This window comes from Nanorana parkeri, unplaced genomic scaffold (assembly GCF_000935625.1).
Source record: "Nanorana parkeri isolate BGI_ZX_2015 unplaced genomic scaffold, ASM93562v1 scaffold441, whole genome shotgun sequence".
NCBI lineage: Eukaryota > Metazoa > Chordata > Amphibia > Anura > Dicroglossidae > Nanorana > Nanorana parkeri.
The window spans coordinates 662,054-684,465 of NW_017306709.1; the positions used below are offsets into that span (position 1 = coordinate 662,054).

At 41.8% G+C, this 22,412-nt stretch overlaps 1 protein-coding gene across 1 annotated transcript in view; it reads left to right on the plus strand.

Annotated features, from left to right (window-relative positions):
* LNPEP (leucyl and cystinyl aminopeptidase) overlaps nt 1-22,412 on the plus strand; it is a 91,590-nt gene that overhangs the window by 42,359 nt on the left and 26,819 nt on the right. The window contains exons 3-9 of the mRNA XM_018560229.1: nt 3,247-3,391; nt 4,599-4,730; nt 5,814-5,934; nt 11,117-11,271; nt 12,432-12,545; nt 20,727-20,858; nt 22,014-22,145. Coding sequence (XP_018415731.1) covers nt 3,247-3,391; nt 4,599-4,730; nt 5,814-5,934; nt 11,117-11,271; nt 12,432-12,545; nt 20,727-20,858; nt 22,014-22,145 — 931 coding nt within the window. The remainder of the gene's footprint in view (nt 1-3,246; nt 3,392-4,598; nt 4,731-5,813; nt 5,935-11,116; nt 11,272-12,431; nt 12,546-20,726; nt 20,859-22,013; nt 22,146-22,412) is intronic.

Consider the following 22,412-nt stretch of genomic DNA (forward strand, 5'->3'; position numbering starts at 1 on the left):
TGCCACCCCCCCTCCCCCCCGCCCCCCCCCCCCCCCACTTGGCAGAGGCAGTGGGGATCGGAGAGGACACAGAGCCGAGAGAAGCTGTCAGGAGGCTATCCTGGGTGGCGCAGGGAGGAAACAGCTGACATGAGACCTGGACCCAACAGATGTGCAAATTCCTCACATAGGGAAGAAAAAGCTGCTGCGCACAATTACACACAGCACCTGCCACGTCCGGGAGAGAGTCTTTTTATGGGCATGCACACCCCTTCTCAATGAGCCCTAAGACATGTTCAACGAGGATACTGGTTACTAGGGATGCACCGATACCGGTATTTCGGTATCGAGTACCGATATTTTTCTTTCGGTACTCGCCGATACCGAGTACCAAAGCCAGGCCATGTGTAATGATTTGCCACCTGCCTTCCTGATTAGTAGGGAAGTTGTCCCCATGCTTCTTGTCACTAGGTAACGAGAAAGCATGGAGACTGCTTTCTGGCTAGGGATCGGAGCATTTGGGCGAATAAGAGTACTCGCCCAAATAAAATACTCAGCACCGATAATAGTATCGGTATAAGTGCATCCCTACTGGTTACACTGCCTGTTCTACAGAGAGCCATTAGAGAATCCATACATCTGAATATTAAAGAAGAACTTCAGGAATTAACAAAGGGACTACCCCAGCACTGCAAGGGTTAACTGCTTGTTTTGGTCTAGGGCAGGGGTGGCAAACTCAAATTCATCGGGGGCCGCATCAGCAGTATGGTTACCCTCAAAGGGCCGGTTGTATAGGACTATGCATCTACTCTTTATTATCATAAATAGTTGCCTCTGCATTCAGTTGCTACTGGTGATAGCGGCCACACCCCCAGTAACCACACCCATTTATCACCCATATTTTTGCTAAAATATAAGAGTCGAGGTCACGTCGGGTAACATGACACCAAACATGTCATGCTTTAAAATTGTCGTTTTCACACGTATGCGCACCTGACGCCTGTTTGCATGCGTGTATGTATGGGGGGGACTTTAAACAAAAAATGTAATTCTTTTTTATTTGTAACTTTACATTTTTGGGGGGGGAAACTTTATTGCTATCACATAGGGGGGGTTAGAAAACCCCCTTATGTGATAGCAAAATATGTGACAGGTCCTCTTTTTATGGAGACATCAGGGGTCTCCATGACCCCTAATGTCACCTAGGACCCCCTGAAGAAGCTGATGAAGCACAGATCTGCTTCATCAGCTTCACTCCAGCATCTGAAGCTGGAGAGTGGCACAAGAATGCGGAAGTGATGTAATATACACCACTTCCGCATTCTGACAGCGGAGAGGGGACCGGAGGGAGCTCGTGTACCGATCTCCCTCTGATCCCCTGTGACAGAGGCCATATGCTGGTCCCGGGCTCGCACTGGGCACAGCAGAGCCCGGGACCAGCTTGACAGCGGGAGGGGGGGAGCCGGGGAGGGCGCAATTCACGGGACCTCATACAAGCGATCCGCCGGCTCTATAGCCGGCGGATCGCTTGTATGTTAACAGGCATCGCTGCCTGTTTTCAAATAACGGGCATTTCCCGCTCACGAGCGCCCAGCGGTGCGCGCGAGGGGGCGTGGCTGAGCGGACGTCTAAAGACGCCCGCTCAGATCTAGAGAGCTCCTGGCCGGCAGTTTTTTTACAACGGCCAGCCGGGAAGTGGTTAAAATCATTTTTTTTATTTTTTTATTTTTTACTGTTGGGGGGCTTTGGGAAATATTAGGGGTCCAAACAGACCCCTGACATTTCCCTTTTAAAATAGAAAAGAAATTGAGGACACCAAATCCTCAATTTTCTTTTTTAGCACCTCAGCACTCAATGAATGGGAAGCACTCAGTACAGAGGCTCCTCCCATTCATACTTACTATCAATAGTTTCTGAATGGGGAGGAGCCTCTGTACTGAGTGCTTCTCCCCATTGGTGAAATCTTGAATGAACAGGCTGCGATGTAAATCACAGCCTGTTCATTCATAACTGGGGACACATAGCACTATGTGTCCCCAGTTATTTACAAACACTGGAGTGATCAGACGATCGCTCCGGTGTTTGTCCTTCTCACACGGAGGACCGGTAAATATCACTGATATTTACCGATCCCCCGCTCAGCCACGCACAGAGCCGCTGTCATCCTGAAACTGACAGGATGACAGCGGCTCCGATCTCCTACCTGCTCGGCCATCCTGACAGCTGCGGGCGCGGCTTCTCTCCCCCTCACCGCTCTGCCATCCTGACAGCAGGCAGCGCTGTGCGGGCCACATTACAAGGTCCGGCGGGCCGGATTCGGCCCGCGGGCCTTGTGTTTGCCACCCCTGGTCTAGGGGTTGAATAAAAGAAGATATATATTCAGCTGATCCCAACTGGCTGCTATACTGATCCCTGCAGCCTCTTCTTCCCCCTGGATTCTGAGGATCTGTGGCATCATCACGTCTAATGCAGGCCCATGGACCTGAGGACACCCAGGGACTTACCACAGACGGAGTGGAGGGGGAGAAGTGTGCAATCACTGCCGCAAAACTGATAATATATCTTCTTTTTTCTGGCCCTTAGAAAAAATGAGCAGTTAAAGGAGAACTATGGGCTTCTATCTTTTTTTTATTAATGCATTCCTTAGGCTAAATAAGTAAATAATGTAATTTACTCTAATTAGTAGAGCTGCAGATAACGATTATTTTCAAAATCGATTAGTTAGCCGATTATTAAGTTCGATTAATCGGATAAAAAATGAAATAAATTGTAAAAAAAGCAATGCACGGGTAACCTCACTGCAAGGGTTCATTTTATATCCTAAAGATCTTCTATAAATAACCTCATGAAGATAGTGGACAGCAATTGTGAAAAGAAAATACCAAAGTCACGTTTTAAAAATGCAATTTTATGATCACCTAAAAATGCTCTGCAGTTAAACTTTATTAGCGAGCTGATCACTACATGGAAATGTTATTCTACAGCGTTCTAGTTGTGTATTCCGTTGTTCTGCAGACACAGCTAAACACACATGTATTCTACATCACGCTTGTGTACACACAGTCAGTTTAATTGTACATGTTGGTATAGCAGTAAAAGGAAGCATGAGCTCTCTGAGGTGTTCATTAGTCTGTAGAAAACAAACATGCCTAATGCGTCTTGTAGGGTAGAACGTCCCATATTGTGGCCTGTGCTACAATAGCTGTTATCAGACTAAACAGGGATGCGGGAAGACATTATGCTAATGTTTACTTTCATGTTTAGCAGCACAAAATGGCTCGCAGCAACACAGTTTGAGCCTCTCGCAGCAAGAAAAGCGTTTCCATGCTTTGATGAACCCGCATTTAAATCCACATTCCAAGTGAGGATCAAAAGAACCGAAGCGCATATTGCTCTATCAAACATGCCCAAGGTAATCTTGGTTTCTCTCTTGTCTTGCTGGCAGGCCCGCTCAGGCTTTTAATGTTGTTAACACTCTGGTGATTTGATGATTTGATATTTGGAGGGGGCAGATGCAACACAAAAAACGTGATTATCACACAACGTCCTGTATAACTTAGACACGTGTATACCTGACTTTACTGTATATTGTAAAAAAAATTAAATTCAACAAATCAGGCTGAACGAAAAAAATAGAACAGTTTCCTCCAACGCTTTACAGGCCTAGAATTTTCCAACCTGCGCCTTTGATGAGCTGATCAAGGGATGACAGGTGGAAGTGTGCCGACAGTAGCACCCACTGCAAATTTTGTCCGGTTCATCAGGAACTGGTTGAAGTTCATAATGTGTATACCCAAGTTAACATTTTCCTTCTACTTAATCTTTTCCTTAATGTACATTTTCATTAGATATTATGGTAACATATGATGTACGAAGTAGGCGCCAGACAGCACCACCCCGCAGGTCGGCAGTACGACCGGGCGGGAGTTAAGGCTGCCCGCCGACATTTAATGTTGGACTTGAAATGTTTAGCTGCACTTTGATGTACAACGACTAGATGTTAAAGTTATTTTGTTTGGAAAAAAATAAAAAATGTTGATTATGAAAAAAAAACATTCGGCTGACTAAATAGTAGGGATGCACGGATACCGGTAATAGTATCGGTATTGGTGCTGATACCGAGTATTTGGGCGAGTACTCGTACTTGCGGCAAATATATGAATATTTACTTTTTGCAGCCAGTAGGTGGAGCTCTAAGCACCTTTTTACAAGTTTGCCTGGCAAATCTTCTCTGCTCTGCTAAGTCTGTCATTTTTTGGAGGTGGTACACAGATAAACGAGCCAGATAAGTGACTCCTCCTCTCTCCCTCCCTCCCTACTTTGGATGGCTTTACACAGAGGTATGTGGATCTGTTAGGGGTAGACACAAAGGGAAAAACTGCTCCACAAAAACAGTGTCATGGGTAATACGTGTTTATTTGTAAAAATGGATTTGATCATTTACAAAAATTTGAAAAGAGATAACCTAAAAACTGTTAAGGTTTCCCTTTGCAGACTAATACTGCTGTTCCTCTTTGAACTTGCGTTACTGTTTTGCCAAAATAGTGGTACGGGTACAATTGCTAAGCATTGTTCTAACCTAGACCTGTCAGACAAGGTAACCGTTTGTTTCTTTGCAGGCAAGCACAACAACACTTCCAAATGGACTGTTTCTTGATGAATTTACTACCAGTGTGAAAATGAGCACCTACCTTGTTGCTTTCATCGTGTCTGACATGAAGAATTCATCTATCAATGCAAATGGAACCCTTGTAAGTAAACATGATGTTACACCGACCAGCTAAAATACAACTCCAGCTAAAGTGGTTTTTTTTTTTTTTCTAGCTTTGGTAGTGTGGATTAGGGTTAGGCTCTGTCTGTTTCCAATGGCAGCAGTCATAAAGACAGGAGATGTCTTTATGGGGGACAGACAGAGATGTGTTAAAACGTTAACAATGATCATTGGCACCAGAAGTGGCCCAGTGCAGACAGAGGCCCCAAATTATAAAAAGTGACAATAGTTCCAGCAGTATTTTTCTAGTCTGATCTGGAACGGACTGCGCTGGTGAGAGCACAGGCCAGAGATAGCATAGGGATACATCGGAATGCATTACGGCCTGGTCTGGAGGTAATCTGGATGTGTTGTGAATGGGCCCTTCACCCCCAATCGTGCCACACATGTTACATATTGGCGCAATCATCGGAATGAGAGAATCCTTTTAGCCCCATCGCTCATCATTTACTCACCATTGATAAGCAGCAAAGGCTTTTAAATCGTCACCTATGGGCAATTTTGGGTACAGTGCCATTCCACAGATGCGTGCAATTTTAAGGTTTGACATGTTTGGTATCTGTTTACCTCACTCAAAAAATAGTTATTATATTGTGTTTTTATACACTAAAATTCCTTTTTAGTGTATGGTTTCCTAACAAATATTGATTTGTCAGCATAATCCTGCTCAGATATAGTTGGCACACAATGTTCTATTATTGTTTATATTACAATACAATTTTTATAATTTATATTACTATTTATTTTTTTTAACATGCGTTATGCTATGTGAATAGGAACATGTAACAAATATAAGGTAGGTATTCGCCCAATTTGGCTGCAAAAGTGGAAAAACAATTAAAGGAGAACTATGGGGTTAAGGCTTTTCCCCATAGTTCTCCTTAGGGTAACGGGAGGACACTGTGTTCGCTCACTTCCCGATCTACTTAGCCGACCTGTGACAGTCTCATTGTCACAGGTCGGCTAGAACTATGGGGTGAGTGAAAAGCACTCACCTCATAGTTCTCCTTTTAAGCTCTACCAAGCTGAAATGTTCATTGTCTTCTTGTCTGTTTCTAAACAGGTATCTGTCTATACCGTACCACATAAGGTCGACCAGGCACAGTATGCTCTGAGTGCAGGCACATCACTGCTGGAATTTTATACACAATATTTTGGAATTAACTATACACTCTCAAAATTAGGTTTGTATCGTTTTCCTGCAAATCTGTTCCGTAAACCTGTGTGGATGTTTTACTGTTCTAGAAATCTGGTATTTACACATGCAACTTTAGCCCTCGTTCACACCTGAACGTTTTGTAGCGCGTTCTACGCTCGACGAACGCTCTACAAAACGCTCAAAAATATAAATCCCATTGTATTCAATGGTCTCGTTCCCACCTTGGCGTATTTCCGCCCGTCCCTAACGCTCTACAAAACGGCCCACGACTGAAAAGGTACATGTACTACTTTGGGCCGTTTTGTTGCGCGTTTCCATTGGGATACAGCCAAGTAGCCTTCGGAAACGCGCAACTTTTTTACCGCGAATCGCGGTAAAACGCGCGACAGACGCTCATATGCAATATGCCTAGGTGTGAACGAGCCGCACAAGTGTATGCTATGGTTTTCTATGTCAACCTTAGAATTGTTTTTAAAGGTTGTATTTTAAAAAATGTGTTGCTAGTCTAATGTGAACAATTACAGCCTTTTGTGCAATCTGCACTTATTGTTTCTAATCTTGTTACATTATTATAATGGAAAAAATGTAAGACCAGAATGGATATAACAAACCAAGCAGTTTCTGCAAAACTTTTATGTAGCCCAGCATTCGCCTCCCACAGTACACAGACCCAAGAGTCTTTCTAATAAAATCCAATATGCAACAAGAAGATGCCAGCACACCCTCTGATCCTTGGAAATGTCCTTTATCAAAATTTACATGTAACACATAAACGAGCATTGGCTACAGTTAGGTCTGGAAATAATTGGACAATGACATAATTTTCATAATTCTGGCTCTGTACACCACCACAATGGATTTGAAATAAAACAACTTGGATGCTATTGAAGTATAGACTTTCATCTTTAATTCAAGGGGTTGAACAAAAATATTGTATGAAACGTTTAGGAATTGCAACCATTTTCATACACAGTCCCCTTATTTCAGGGGCTCGACTGTAATTGGACAAATTAACACATTCGTAAATAAAATGTTCATTTTTAATACTTTAAGAATCCTTTGCAGGAGGCAATGACTGCTTTCTGGAATGCATGGACATCACCAATTGCTGGGCTTCCTACTTTGTGATGCTTTGCCAGGCCTTTACTGCAGCTGTCTTCAGTTGTTGTTTGTTCGTGGGTCTTTCTGCCTCAGGTTTTGTCTTCAGCAAGTAAAAGGCATGTTCGATCGGGTTGAGATCAGTTGATTGACTCGGCCATTGCAGAATATTTCACTTGTTTGCCTTAAAAAAAACTCCTGGGATGCTTTCACAGTTTGTTTTGGGCCATTGGCCATCTGTAAAGCGAAGCACCGTCCAATTAACGTTGCTGAATTTGGCTGAATCTGAGCAGACAATATATCCCTATACACTTCAGAAGTCATCCAACTGCCTCTGTTCTGTCTTCTGTCACATCATCAATAAACACTAGTGACCCAGTGTTGTTGGAAGACATGCATGCCCATGCCATCATACCACCTTTTACAGGTGATGTGGGAGATCCCATCATGAGATCATGAGCCGTTGCAAGCCTTGTCTATACTTCTTTTTTTTTTTCGTTTCTTTTTCTCCCCATCATTCTGCTACAGGTTGATCTTGGTTTCATTTGTCCAAAGAATGCTGTTCCATGATTGGGCTGGCTTTTTTAGATATTATTTTGGCAAGTGTAATCTGCCTTTTCTATTCTTGGGGATTATGAATGGTTTCCACCTTGTAGTGAACCCTCTTTATGGTAGACTCGGATAATGATATGCCTACCTCCTGGAGAGTGTTCTTCACTTGGCTGGAGGTTGTGAAGGGGTTTTTCTTTACCATGGAAATTATCCTGCGATCAACCATCACTGTTGTTTTCGGTGGACGTCCAGGCCTTTTTGTGTTGAAGAGCTCACCAGTGCATTATTTTGTTTATTTGGCCACCCCTAATGTTCCTGATATCTCTCTGATTGATTGATTGATTTCTTGTGGGTTTTGGAAAAAAAAAATTCTTTTTGCAGCCTGCGGGCTTGTTTACACCATGTCTGGATCATGTCCAGACCAAAACAGTTTGTTCCCGGACCAAAAAAGCAACCCAATCTATGGTATTTCTGGGCTCTGTTCATACAAGTGTAGTCCATTCTGGACCAGACAAAAAAATAATACTGCTCGTCTCATTTTCTCTGGTCTGGAATGCACTGGAAATCCATCAAAAACACATGCAAATGCACTGGAACCAACTGGACCGCACCTGAAAGCCCATTGTAAACTAAAAAAAAAAAAAGCAAAAATAAAAAAACGGCTCCAGAACGTGGCAAAATCATGGCAAAATGCAATGCACCATGTTCCAGATCTGGTCCGGAAAATGGTTTGAACCTGGCCTAAGGCCTGTTTTCACAGAGCTCCTCTGAACTCATGTTGTGGGTTCACAGCAACAGCTTACAAATATGAATCCCCCACCTGGAATCAACTTCAGACCTTTTACCTGCTTAATTGATGATGACAAAGGAATATCCCGCAACTGTCCATAAAACAGCTTTTGAGTCAATTGTCCAATTACTTTTGGTCCCTTGAAACAGAGGAGGCTACTTATTAAAGAGCTGTAATTCCTAAACCTTTCCTTCCAATATGGATGTGTATACTCTCAAGTTAAAGCGGAAAGACTGCACTTTAAGCCCAGATTCTTTAATTAACTGTAACAAAAATTATTTTTGTAAACGGCAAAAATAACAAAACTTGTGTACGTGTCCAATTTTATCCGGACCTAACTGTATGCGTTTCAGCCCAAAAGGGCCTCAATCATAGTCTAAGTCAGTTTTGGGCTGAAATATGTAAGAGATGCTTGTCTTTGTGTGTTACCTGGAAAGGATATTTCTAAGGATTGGAGCGCGTGGTGCCATCTTCCTATTTTATCACAATAGATATGAGACTGAAGTGGCAGGCACCCCGGTCTGAATGTCCTGGAGGGACAATGTCGTCTAATAAGCATTGTGACGCTTTTGCATCACATTACTGGTCACCATGCATGATACACTCTGACCGTACAATCATTCTACAATCAATTTTAGATTTATCAAAACTTTGATAAATGAAGACCTATTTAAAGGAGAACTATGGGGTTAGGGCTTTTCCCCATAGTTCTCCTAAGGCTCACAGGAGAACACAAACTAGCGTTCTCCCCTGACCTAAAGCTCAGTATAGCGCGAGCTACATTTTGCGGTATACGGAGACGCCGCAGCCGGGACGGATCCCGACAATACTGTCTGGATCCACTCGGCTGCGGGATTGACAGCTGGATCTGCCTATCTAGAGGCAGTGCCCGCCCCCTCCCCCGTCCGCTTTGTCAGTCAGCGCTGGAGGATCGGACAGGGGAGGGGGGAATCCCTGCAGGGAAACATGATTGACCGTCACTGCTCTCTGCTGGGATAGATTGAGAAGCGAGCGAGCGAGCGAGCGACGGTATGTGTTCGCTCACTTCCCGATCTACTGAGCCGACCTGTGACACTGTTTCATTACAATGAATTTGTATCCAGTCAGGCCCTTGCACTACATTGTAGTGTTGGTAGACAGCAGAGCTATCAATGGAGTGTATGCAGAAAGAAGAGTTGTGTGTTACTGAGCTGCCGACTGTCATATGAATCCTGTTTGATTTTCTCAAAGTGCTCATTAGGTAGACAAGGTAGAAAATAAAAAGGAAAGGCCAAACCGTAAATGCTGCCGGATTGGTGCTGTCCTAGATGGACTAGAAGGGTATGATGGTAAATATGGAGCTCTTTGTTTCTTCCGCAATAATGAACAGCTTTTCCTTGCACCAGGCATACCCCGGCTTCTCAGTGTGTTGGTGCCTTTATCCCTCTATCAACACATGAAATAAATTTAGAAAATAATTTGTATCTAATTAAGAAACGTCAGGGCTCCTTGGAACTCTCTGTAACCCTGCAAGCCAAATGAGTGTTTGTTTTAATCCTGTAATTCATTTGCATCATATTTGCATGACATTTAATTTTGTTCACATTAGGCAGTTGTCTTATTATCACATCTCTTGATTAGTTCCTTGTTACAATGATGCCACTGAGCCTTTTCCCACATCTCAGAACATTCAAAGCGTTCTTCACTTGATTGCACAGCGTTAAATGAAGTGTGTTTCACAATACAAAGCTGTAAGTGATTTTAAACTCTAGGAGATGTAGAGTTGATGAGAAGAGATAATCAGCCGATGTTTATCAGATTTTGCTGTCATCTTTTTGTTACGCGAAGGCAAAAAAAAGTAAGTGGGTTCTGTTTCATTCTGTGCCATTTCTGCATACACCACCTGTGACATATATGAAGGGTTCAAATGGTTTATTGGTTTAAAGAGACCCTGTCATCAACCTGGAAAAATGCAGGTAAAAGCACAGAAAAATGAAGCATTTAAAATACCTACTTGCAGTTATTCTCTTGTGATGTGCCTTTGAACTTGCTAAGAAATAAACACCACTCCAGGAAGAGGCAGTTCCCTAGCACAGCCACAGTTTCCCTTCCCTTCTGCCACATCATAGCCCTCTTGCACGACTGTCTAATTACTGTCTGCTGGCCTCCTGCAACCCCTTACCTCCTTACATAACCTTTTATGTAGCTGCTGGTGGAGTAGCGAAGGTAATACTATGCAATGTGACTTGAGCACCAACTCTGAGTCTGCTGACTTCGTATCCAAGACAGTGGCTCCCAGCAGCAGTCTCAGGCATTTTGTATGTTTACGCAAGGGATAAATAATTTGCATATGTAGCGCTACCCCCGCAAGGGCCGCTGTAATATACACATAAAATAAGTAAAATGCACATATGTAGAAGATTGTTGTTTTAAGTGAATGGTCTGATAACAGTGGTGTTGCAACTCCAGTGTTTGTGTGCAAAGGGCCCAAGATATATAGAAGCTAACAGAGGTTTTGCCCACCAGGCCCTCTATGTAACTGATGGATCACGTTCATTTGGATTCTTCATATAGTATACACTTTTGTCCTCAGTGACTGCGTTGTGTAGATGGACTGCAGATCCTATATGCACTCAGTTGTATAAACTAGATGTTCAAGTCTGTCCAAGGAGACAATTCAGTACAGGACTTAATCTACATGATGTGTTGCTGACTGAATATGCCTCAATTTCCCACATTCCTATGCACTGTTGTTTATAATATGATACCTGTCATTTCTTATTTGTAGATCTGGTAGCTATTCCTGATATCCAGGCTGGGGCAATGGAGAACTGGGGTCTCATCACCTTCCGGGAGACCACCCTGCTTTACAAAGAAAACTCCTCTTCACTGATGGATAAACAACTCATCACTTCGGTCATTGCTCATGAGTTGGCCCATCAGGTAAACCGTCTAATTACTTTTACACTACGCTGTGCAAAAAAACACTTCTATAATTAGAGTAGACCTAAATGTCCCAATATTCCCAATTCAGGCATTCATCCTGATGACTGGGCTGTTTAATACTACACTTGACGTGTGTCCCAATCTATAACCAATTGGGAACATTCATTTAATCTTGCATTTTTTCTGCCGTATAAAAAGTTAAGGTAGCTATAAATCGGGGATACCAATTTGAGCATCCACTCTAATAACTGGGCTGTTACAGTTCTCAATAGGGGGTGATCCACAAACCTCAGGATCTTGCCTGTCTGTGAGAGGATCTGATCCTTCACTGTTGCGTGGTAAAGATTGGATAGCCAATGTACTGTGCATGCACTGCTGTCATCGCTTAGTTATACTTTTTCTTTTCTGTTCTTCACTTTCTATAGATTGGCTATATTAGTAGGTGGGATTTGCATTTAAATCCTGGTTGCAGCTTACAGAAATAGATATGTAGTCAGATAGGCATTGTACTAACAGTCTTACCCCTACTCTGTTATGACAGTTGTGTATTGTGTCTAAACATTCTGTGCAGTCAAATACGCACCAGAGTTAGACCTAGTGCACTCCTGACAGAAGACTCCCCATAAGGAGCACATTGATTTCAGGAACCAACTAATAGACTTGTATTAGGAGAAGGAATAGCACAATGGTTTAGTTGAATTCTGGTCAGGACACTATCTGCAAAGAGTTTTTGTTCTCACTGCGCTTGCGTGGGTTTCCTCCCACACTCCAAAGACATGCTGGAAGGTTAACTGGCTCCTGTCTACATTCGCCCTGTATTTGTTTGCAATTGGGACTTTAGATTGTACACTCCTTGAGGGCAGGGAATGATATGAATGTGCTGTGTAAATTGTCAGCGCTAAATAAATATCTGAAATAAATAAGGAGCAGTACAGCAGGAAGTATACTGTAGCTAGTAAATGTAATAAACCAACTATGGCTCCCCCATCTACACATAAAAGTACCAGATATGCATCGGAACAAGTAAGAAAAAAAAAAACCCAAGAAAGAAAACCCCACACATTTTAAAAGGCATAGTTTCATTATGCCTATCTCTGTTACATATTAGTCTAAAAAAACTTGACATTCTCAATAAAGAATCCACTCATGTCTTACAGTGGTTTGGGAACCTCGTCACCATGGAATGGTGGAGTGATCTTTGGCTTAATGAAGGATTTGCAACTTTCATGGAATACTTTGCTCTGCAATCAAAATTCCCAGAACTGAATGCAGTAAGTAGAATGTGACCATAGTAAGTTACTGACTGTAGTTAAAGGCTAATTCCTCTGATCACTGATTGGATGGTGATTTTAGAGGTACAGGTTTATTACTATGTTCTAAAAAAATGTTTAAATATTCTGTGTACTTTAAATAGAAATACACCTGAAGCAAAATAGTTTGTCTGGGGTTTATTACTGAAATAATAGCATCCTTTTTTTTGTTCTTCCTCTTCAGTCACTCCCATTCTACACGCGGGTGTGTGTTTTACCAATGTTAAGGTGCCCATACACCTTACAATTATCTGCAGATTTTCTGTGGTCAGATGGAAAAAGTGCAACAGATTGGCCCAGGTGGAGATTACTCCATCCACATAGTTAGGTGTAGATGGGGGAAATCTGTTGCACCTTTTCCATCTGACCACAGAAAATCTGCAGGTAAGTGTAAGGTGTATGGCCAGCTTTAGTCTCTTGAAATCTTTTGAGTACATACAGGTGATTTTTCATTTTACTCATTCTTGTATGCAGTCAGTTATTGTGTTTTTAAATCACTTTGCAGAGATCTGTTTTTTTCACATGAAAGAATTTTGCTGTTGATCAGTGTAGAAAAAAAATTGAATAAAATTCACTGTGATTTAATATCTGATGGCCGTAAAAACACAAAACATTCCAAGGGGGTGAATACTTTTTTACTGGCACTGTATATGATGAGTCTGACTTTCATGTACATGATGAAATCTGTACTTTTGTATTGGTCCTTTTTCATCAGAATAAAACTGGTTAATTTAGAGATGTTTGAAAAGGTTCTCCTTCATCCAGGTCACGGTATATCTGTAAACAATATGTCAAGGCAATTGGACTTGCTGTATTTTTTCTTGAAGACGTTCTGCTGGTCATTCGACTAGCTTTTCCAATTTATGAATTGAGAAAGCTAGTAGGATGACCAGCGAAACTTCTAAGAAAAATACAGCAACTCCAGTTGCCTTGATTTATTTTTTACAGATGGCTAATTTTAATGAGACCTTATATATTTGCACCATATGAGAAATAACACAGAAATGTTTTGAGTGGCATCAGTTTTTAGTGAGCTTGGAAGAAAAGGTAGGCACTAGTCCTAGGAGATTATATAATGCTTTGAGGTTCAGTGTGAATGCTGCATCTCAGATTAGTCAACCTTTTACTATACAATTTAAATACACTTTTTATTTAGTTACACTATTTTCAAATTGGATGGGATACCAAAGTAATGGGTGGTATTAAAGGAGAACTATGAGGGGAGTGATTTTCACTCAACCTCATAGTTCGAGCCAACATGTGACATTTAAACTGTCACATGTCGGCTCAATAAATCGGGAAGTGAGCGAACACATACCGTCGCTCGCTCACTTCTTGATCGTGTCCCTGCAGAGAGCCATGACTGTCTCAGTCACGGCTCCCTGCAGGGATTCCCTCCTTCCCCCTGTCCGATCCTCCAGCGCTGACTGGCGGAACAGAAGGGGGACGGGGCGGGTACAGCTGGCTCTGCCTCTAGCTAAGCAGAGCCAGCTGTCACTCACGCAGCTGGGTGGATCTCTACAGTAATGTCGGGATCTGTCCTGGCTGCAGCGCTCTTAGTATACCGCAAGCTATAGCTCACGATATACTGAGCTTTGGGTCACGTGAGGATGCTAGTATATGTCCTCCCGTGACCCTTAGGAGAGCTATGGGGTAAGCACTTACCCCATAGTTCTGTAGCTCCTCCCTGTGTTCTATATTTTGCTTTTGGTTTAATTACTGCAAATAGCTAAATTTTAACCTGGATTATAATGCTGAAAAACAGGTTTTATTTGTCTTTTATGTCCCCATTAGGGAGATACGCCCTCTCAATTTGTGCTGTTATCAAAATTGAGTGTAGAAAATACCAAATTTTGAATTGTAATCGGAATAGAGGGGAAATTTTCCAACGGGGATGCTATTCCTGTTGACTATAAGTTTTTTTTTCCCCCTCGCTTTAGAGCAATTTCCTCTTATTTTCTGCAGTGACTCTGGGACAGGAAGTGAAAGGAAATCCCCCCAATGGGACACAGATGGCAAAAAAAACCTGCAAAAACAAACTGACGGGTTATAACCTTCCCTTACTCTACTCTATCCACAATGAAAAAAAAAATGTTTTGGCTTTAGTTCCACTTTAAAAAGGTCTTCTGTATATAGATGGCTTCAATAGGCAGCAGCACCCTTGGCACGTAGAACGTTAAAGTGCACCTATATCAGGACAGTGTATTTTACCCACATTAGTTCTCTTCTAGTGCACTCTGGAAACTGAAGCTCAGGATACTCTACTATGCAAATGCTAAATAATACTTGGAGGTTAGTGCTCTGGCCTACCTCCCGTACCTTCCTCCTCACAGTGGCTGCTAAATTTGGGTGGCCTAAACCACCATTGCATGTCCAGAGGGGTAGAGCCTAAGAGCCACTGGATGATTACATATTCTACATTGTGACCCATATAAATACTGTAAAGCCCGGGCAGCTCTTTTTAGTACTTGTTTCTCGGTACTTGGTTTGCTTTAAATATTTAATTGTCCCAACATTGGGTATCCTATATACTTTGTGTAAACAGTTGTACTGATCTCTAAACACCACAAGATGGTGCTGTTGTCATTGAATGATGCACAGAATTTTTCTTTTTCTTTTTTTTTGCTGCTTGATTTTTTATTTACTATCATGTGAAAAAGAAAGGTGCATCCTCTTTGAATTCTAAGGTTTTGAGCATCAGGACATAAAAAATAAAAAAAAATCTGGTCCTTAGCAGGTCTTAACATTTAGGTTAATGCAACCTCAGATTATTATTACATAGTATTTCTATAGCGCCGACAGTTTGCTTTACAATATAAGGAAGACATTACAATTACAATACAATTCAAGACACGATGCTAAGGAGGGCCCTGCCCCTGAGGGCTTACAATCTAAAAGATGAAGAACAACACATGACACAGGACCAGAGGATTTTTATTATGTCCTAATACTTAAAAGCATAGAATTTGAAGAAGGTGTACTTTCCGCTTCACACGACTGTAGTTTTGTTAGGAGCTATGTTTTCTTTGAAGCTATTTTGTTTGATTTTTTTCTCCCATAGGGTCTATTGACCTAACTGCAGAATAGGTGCTATTTGTGACATCATTTCACCAGGGCCTCAATCTCCTAGGTGTAGGTGGTTGCTGCCAGGCAATTTTAGGAGTATTTGTTATGTGGAAATCATATCGACCAATCATGATTCATTTATATTACAGGTTTTTTGCAAAACACCCATTTAATTAACAGAAGATTAACGTTTTGTATACCATTGCATGCACATCAATGCCCCTTTACCACTATGTTGCTACATCCAAGTACTGCTGTGGTGGTGTTGCTTCTCTTGCAACCTTTGTTACCTTCACAAATGTACCAAAATGGCAGAGCTGCAAATTCCAGTACCATTCCCATATGGTCCTGATCTTTTCTTTCCACAGGGAACAGCAAGTGCAAATACAGAAATGTCGCAAGCACCTCTCTTGCGGGCTGGTGAAGTTTTACAAGCAGAGAAGCTATTCGGAGAAGTTGGGAGAGCAATGGAAATGTATCAAATATCAGTTCCAGGGGAACTTAAAGCTATAATCTTTGGCAGAATGATCTTAGTTTGCAGCACGTATGCGACCCGAGCTGTACATCGCCCCAGTCACATCGCCCCAGTCACATCGCCAGTCCCTCTTCACTATCTTCCATTCACAAAATGTCTTGTTTTATTTTTGTAGAGAATGCAAGACATTCTGTGATTGGAGGAGGAGAAGAGGCAGGTATATGATATCATTTCTCCTCCAATCACAGAATGTCTTGTGTTTGTTAGAAGTTGCGTGTACAGCTCAAGTCTCATCTCTTCAGTGCCCAGAAGCTCGGCAACAGTGTGCTGCAAGCTTAGAATTTTATACTTTGCAGCCACCCCCTGCATATAACAGCCAGCTTTTTAATGTTAAATTATCATTCTGCCAAAGAGTGTGGCTTTAAGTTCCCCTGAAACTGATATTTGCTACGTTTCCATTACTCTCCCAGCATCTCCAAGTAGCTTCTCTGCCTGTAAAACTCACCACTTCGTGAGATGCTTGGGATAGTTCTGTCAGAGTTGCAACAGATCCATATACACTTTATTGCAGGCTGGACAAATTATTATGGAATTCAAAAGGCAGAAGGATCTTTATTTTTTTTTTAGGGCCCAGCTTCATTGACACCAAGTATAGAAAACCTCAAAAGTAAGCCGCCGACTGTAATTTTAGGGCGCATTGGCTACCAGGCTCCTGGGATTTGTCCAGCTCTCATTTACAGACACCTACAGTACATGACTCTGTTGCAAGTTGAACCATTTGTCACAGTAGTCCTCATTCGCTTAAGGCCTCATTCACACACAACGCAAAAGCAAAATTGTATATTGCGTATATACGCATATGTACATGTGCTTATATGCAATCCCAGAATGCATCATTCGTAATAGAAATTTTAATGAACTGTACGTGTGTATACGCGCGCAAACGCATATATGCACGTAAAATACGCTGCCCAGGCGCATCTCGGTTCCATTCTGTTTTTGCGCATTTTTACGCTACGCCAATATACTGCTCCATACACGGCAGTGTGAATGAGGCCTCAAGAGTATTTTCGACACTCTTTGACTCAATCCCCAGAATTTCTAAAAACACTGCCAGGCAACTAGCTTTTTCAGGCCAGTGGGGGTCTCCTGTATTTCTGCTGGTTCAGGCTTCCTTTATGGTGAGTTAGATCACAAGAGTTTGTATTCTTCAGGTGTTGGATCCGGTATTGTGATCTTTTAACTAGATTGAAAGTTCTTTACTGTATGACCAAAACATTGTTTCTCTCCCGTTCATTGAAGGACACAGGCAACAGATCGTAGATCCTGAATGGTAGGGTAATATCGCCACCTGCAGGAACCTCGGGGGGCGTGGTACGCGGACGATGTTCAGCTGGTGGTGGACGCCCCGTGGCGTCTGCCTCTGCTCCCCGATCTTCTGTCCCAGGGTGCTGTGTTCCATCCTTCTTTACATTTACATTCGTGTATAGGTAAGGATGAGGCCCTGTTCAGGTATTATTGCAATTGGAGTCCCCAGTGGACACTTTACCCTCTTTATCTGTCTGGTGAACATTGTCCCCAGTACTGCAAGACAATGATAAATCAAACATTTTAGAGTGGTCACCAGAACGAGTAGTAAGGGGAAATCTTGCAATGGGACACGTGTTCTGATGACAACTGTCTTAGAGTGGAACTTTCATCTCATTGTAGAGATTTCCTCTCACTTCCTGCTACATTTGTGGGACAGAATTTCAAGTGAAATCTCCAAAACCTTCACAGACCAACAAAGTTTTATCCCTTCCCTACTAAGACCAACAAAGTTGTATCCCTTCCCTACTAAGACCAACAAAGTTTTATCCCTTCCCTACTAAAACTAAAAAAAACGGAAAGGCTTTGGCTTTGTGTACAGTGTAATGTAGTGAACCTCTTTGGTTAAATGTCATGCAACACGTTAGTCATGTGATGTTCTCATGCTTTTATGTGATAGCTCAGGCCTCCTAACTAAACACTTAAATGGCCGACTTGCAAAGTGGTTTTATACACCTGTCTTTGTAAATCTTTCAACAAGCCGCATGTGAGCCTGCTATAATTCAAGTCATAAGTATTAAGTGATGCTCTTAATGAAGCAAACACAGGTGCAAAATGCATCTAACAGCAGCATGTCAATACACAAATGAGATCGCGCAAACAAGAAATCTTTCTCAATTGCAGCTCATCTCCCAGAAGACTTTGACTATTGAAATTCGCAGACACATCTAAGATGCTGCTTTCAGTTAATTAGTATGAAAAATAACCGTAGACTACAGTTTTCACCACTTCAAAAGCCTTCTGGGCGATTAATAATTCATTCTCCTGGTATGCAAATATTTTACAGTCATTTCTACGCCATTCATATTTATTCCAGACACAGTGTCTTTACAGAGGGAGAGGAGAAGATGAAAGCTCTTTGGTGCCATCAAGGAGACACTATTCAGTAGTCAGCAAGATCTGAAAATATTGCTGCCACTTCAGATGGGACTTCTGTGGGCTTCCCGGGTTTTCTTGAATTTTAACCCCTTACCAGCATTAGAAAATGGCAAACTAGTTTCATTTCACTGCAGTTGGCTAAACGCATATCTGATTTGTAGCCCTATTTGTACACACTTTGTTTCATGCCTTTGATAAAGTAACCCTAAACTCCGGAATTACATCCTATAAATGCATTCAAGTACCTTAACTAATAACAAAATTGTATCTTATTTGTGTATCACTCAGCTGTAGATCCTCAAATCATCTCTGAATTTGTACTCTTACTCGCCCAAATGCTCTGATACCTTCCCCGATACCGGAACGTCCGGTCAGAGGAAGGTTTCCTCTGGCATGCAGTGCCATAGGGGAACATGGAGCCGCCTTTCTGGGCAATCGGGAAGCAGGGTGGAGAGCAATGGGCCACCTCCCAGTTTCCTGACTGGCCGGGAAGCCTGCACCTTGCTGATTGGCCACGGCTTTCCCAGCCAATCGCAATAGAGCTGATCAAACAACATGGAGCCGGCTTTCGGGCAATCGGGAAGCCGGGCAGCATGTCATTACTCTCTGCCCGGCTTCCTGGTTGCCCGAGAAACCGCCTCCATGCCAGTGAAAGCACTGGTATTGGTACTCGGTATCGGCGAGTACTGAGAGCAAAATATCGGTGTTTGTACCCGATACCAAAAAAACGGTATCACTGCATCCCTAATTGTAAGCTAAATACATGTAAAAAAGCACCATGTGTATGAGCCCAGATGGAAATACTAGCAGTGCACACCTTCGATCCCAAACATTCCCTGGGATTCTTTTAAGACTGTCGTAAGACGCACATTCGAAATTCTGTCTCCCAGCCGCTTACCGAAGAGTGAACCTTGCCACAGATTCATATAACTATCACTAAGGTTTACATGAATCTGTTGCAGAATTGTCCCAGACAGAATTTTGTCTGTAACATGTTACTTACACGTGCTACCCAATTTCACTCCATGAAAGAAGTGTTATTTACCTCTAGTTTACGTCTCACCGATATGGTGGCATTTCTTAATGCATATGTCACAGCCATGGCGGGAGAATGTATATATGTCTCACGGAAATACCTGAATTTGTGGCAAGCATCGGAAATAATAAGAAAACTGTTGCACAGCTTTCATGAACGTGGTGCAGGACTTTTTAATTTGGCTTAACCCCGGAAAAGTGTCACAAATGGTTTATTGAAAGCAAATGGTTGAATTTCCCCAATCATAATAGTTTTAAACACATTGGGCTAGGAGTTGACCGATTTATCTGTAGATAAGGGGCCGATATTCACAAATTTTTAAATGATCAATCTCAAATTTATCAATATTAGCGATACGTACCTACAGAATGCCGTGGGCTTAATATCCATTGACCCCCTACTAGTGATGGCAGTAATGGGGAGCTTTCAAACAAGCCCCATTCATCTGCCGGCAGCGGAATGTAAACAGGCAGTGGGCCTGATATTGGTCGACCCCTAATAGTGATGGCAGGTCAACCCCTAATAGTGATGGCAACAGTGATGTCTCTTTTTAGGTCTGCTTCTCTGCTAATTGACACCAGGCAGTGGATGGGAGCTATAGCCAGCCTGCTATTGGCTATTTCAATTTCAGTGCGGCAGAGGCAGTGTTGTCCGCTCACTATAGGAAGTTAGGAGCTCACTGGATTTTTGGCAGGTTTACCTAATATTTTTCTGCACTTAGTGTTTTTAAAAAGAAAAAAAATGGTGATATGTGTGAATTTTTTGCAAACGTACTGAATTTTTTTTTTTCTTTTGCCCAGACATAGAGTACACTTTAAATATCTTCCCTAATCAGTGAGATATGACAATTGCATACATTTTCTTTTACACTTCTTACATGATGGGTGTTTTCCTGTTTCTGATATGCAGTGACATCACTTTAGTACTATGCCAAGTCCAAATAATGAGTAATACTGCAATGCTTCGTGGGGCAAAGTGTAGGGCCTGTTGCTGCAGCCTCCTATTGCAGGGACATACAATCCATTCCAAATGGCCCATTGTTGTTACCTTGCTTCTGTTTTCTGTAAAATAATGTCATTTTTTCTTCTTCTGAAATTAGGACAATAAATTCTTAACTGCACGTTGTGTAGCCATGGATAAGGATTCTTTGGAAACATCTCATCCCATATCTACTGATGTACAGTCTTCAGAGCAAATTGAGGAAATATTTGATGACCTTTCTTACATTAAGGTATTCTTAATAATAATATTTTTTTTATTCTCATGAGCATATCAGATGTCCTGCAGATGGCAGCAGTGTACAAGCATAATAGAAATCACCTGGTGCCAATCCTATTTCTTTCTAGCCTCATGTATTGCAGGAAGCTGATATACAGGGACCCTTTGATGCAAATATGGCAGGGTGCATTGTGCTGACCAATTGCTTTAAAGCAATCCTATATCTAGCCAGACCTACACTGACTACAAATATTATGAACGTTTGTGTATTAAATACATCATATTCTGGGATTACTTTTCACAGGTGGACAAGGATGAAAAGTCCATGCTGATAAAAAGCATTACATAAAGGTGCTTGCTTGATCAGAACCTTTAAATCAGTGGTAGGCAAACCTTGGCCCACCAGCTATGGTGCAAATTCAAATCCCATTAGGAATTGCAGGATTCTGAAAGCCAAAGGCATGACTCCCAGAGGCGTAGGCATAATGGGATTTGTAGTTGCACCACAGCTGGAGAGCCAGAGTTTGCCTACCCCTGCTCTATATGTTCTTTCCCTATACAATGTGACATAAACATGCACACATAAACGTGTTCTTTCCCTATACAATGTGACATAAATATGAGTACTGCCATTACCCACAATCTGAGTGTGCTTGCACTAAGCACCAGCTAAATAGTGGGGAATCAATAATGGTCATTTGACCTCCCTTTCAGCTCAGAGAATCGGGTGAGTATAACTTATTTTTGACCCCAGGCAAAGCTGGGGCTAAATTCCCTTGCAAAGTGAGCAGCCAATTTGCCTTCATTAAATCAACCCCTATTTGTCAGTAGAGGTACACACCTCTTTCATGCTGCCACAGCCTTGCCTCTTTGGAAACAGCATTCTGAGCTCTGTTATTTGTATTTTTGTGGTCATATGAGAGTTTGCTGGTCCACACTTATTTTTAATTCTCTAGCTCTGTTTAAAAAGTTTGGGGTGTGCAGTAAGCAAAGGCACCCACAAATCCATCAACAGGAAACCAGAATGGGAAGATGTTTAAATCTCATTTTTGAATAGTTGCTGTAAATTTGTGAACACCATTGATAATAAATACAGCCACACGTGATAAAAGTGCTATTAAAATAATTCTTAGTTATTTTGTATTTGTATATCTCCCTTGTACTATAGGGTGCTTCTATTCTACTAATGCTTAAAGCATACCTCACTGAGGATAAGTTCCATGAGTGTATCGTGCAATATTTAAAAGAACATCAATATGGATCAACAAAGAGTGATGGTCTATGGGACAGTATGAACCTGGTAGGTATTTCTCTATGTCTATAGTGATGATTCTTTCCTTAGACATTCTGTCTTTCATTCTTAAAGTCCCAGAATTGTTTTATTTATTTTTAAATTTGCTTTTGTATTCTGTTAGCATGTTCTACATCTTTCAAGGAACTGATTGGGCTTTTTTGTTTGGTAGAAATGTACCCGAAAATATAATTTTATAAATAAGGCTTTGAGCTTTAATGATACCATTATTAAGTGCCATCTTCATATAACATACAGAAGTGAACAAGCTCAATG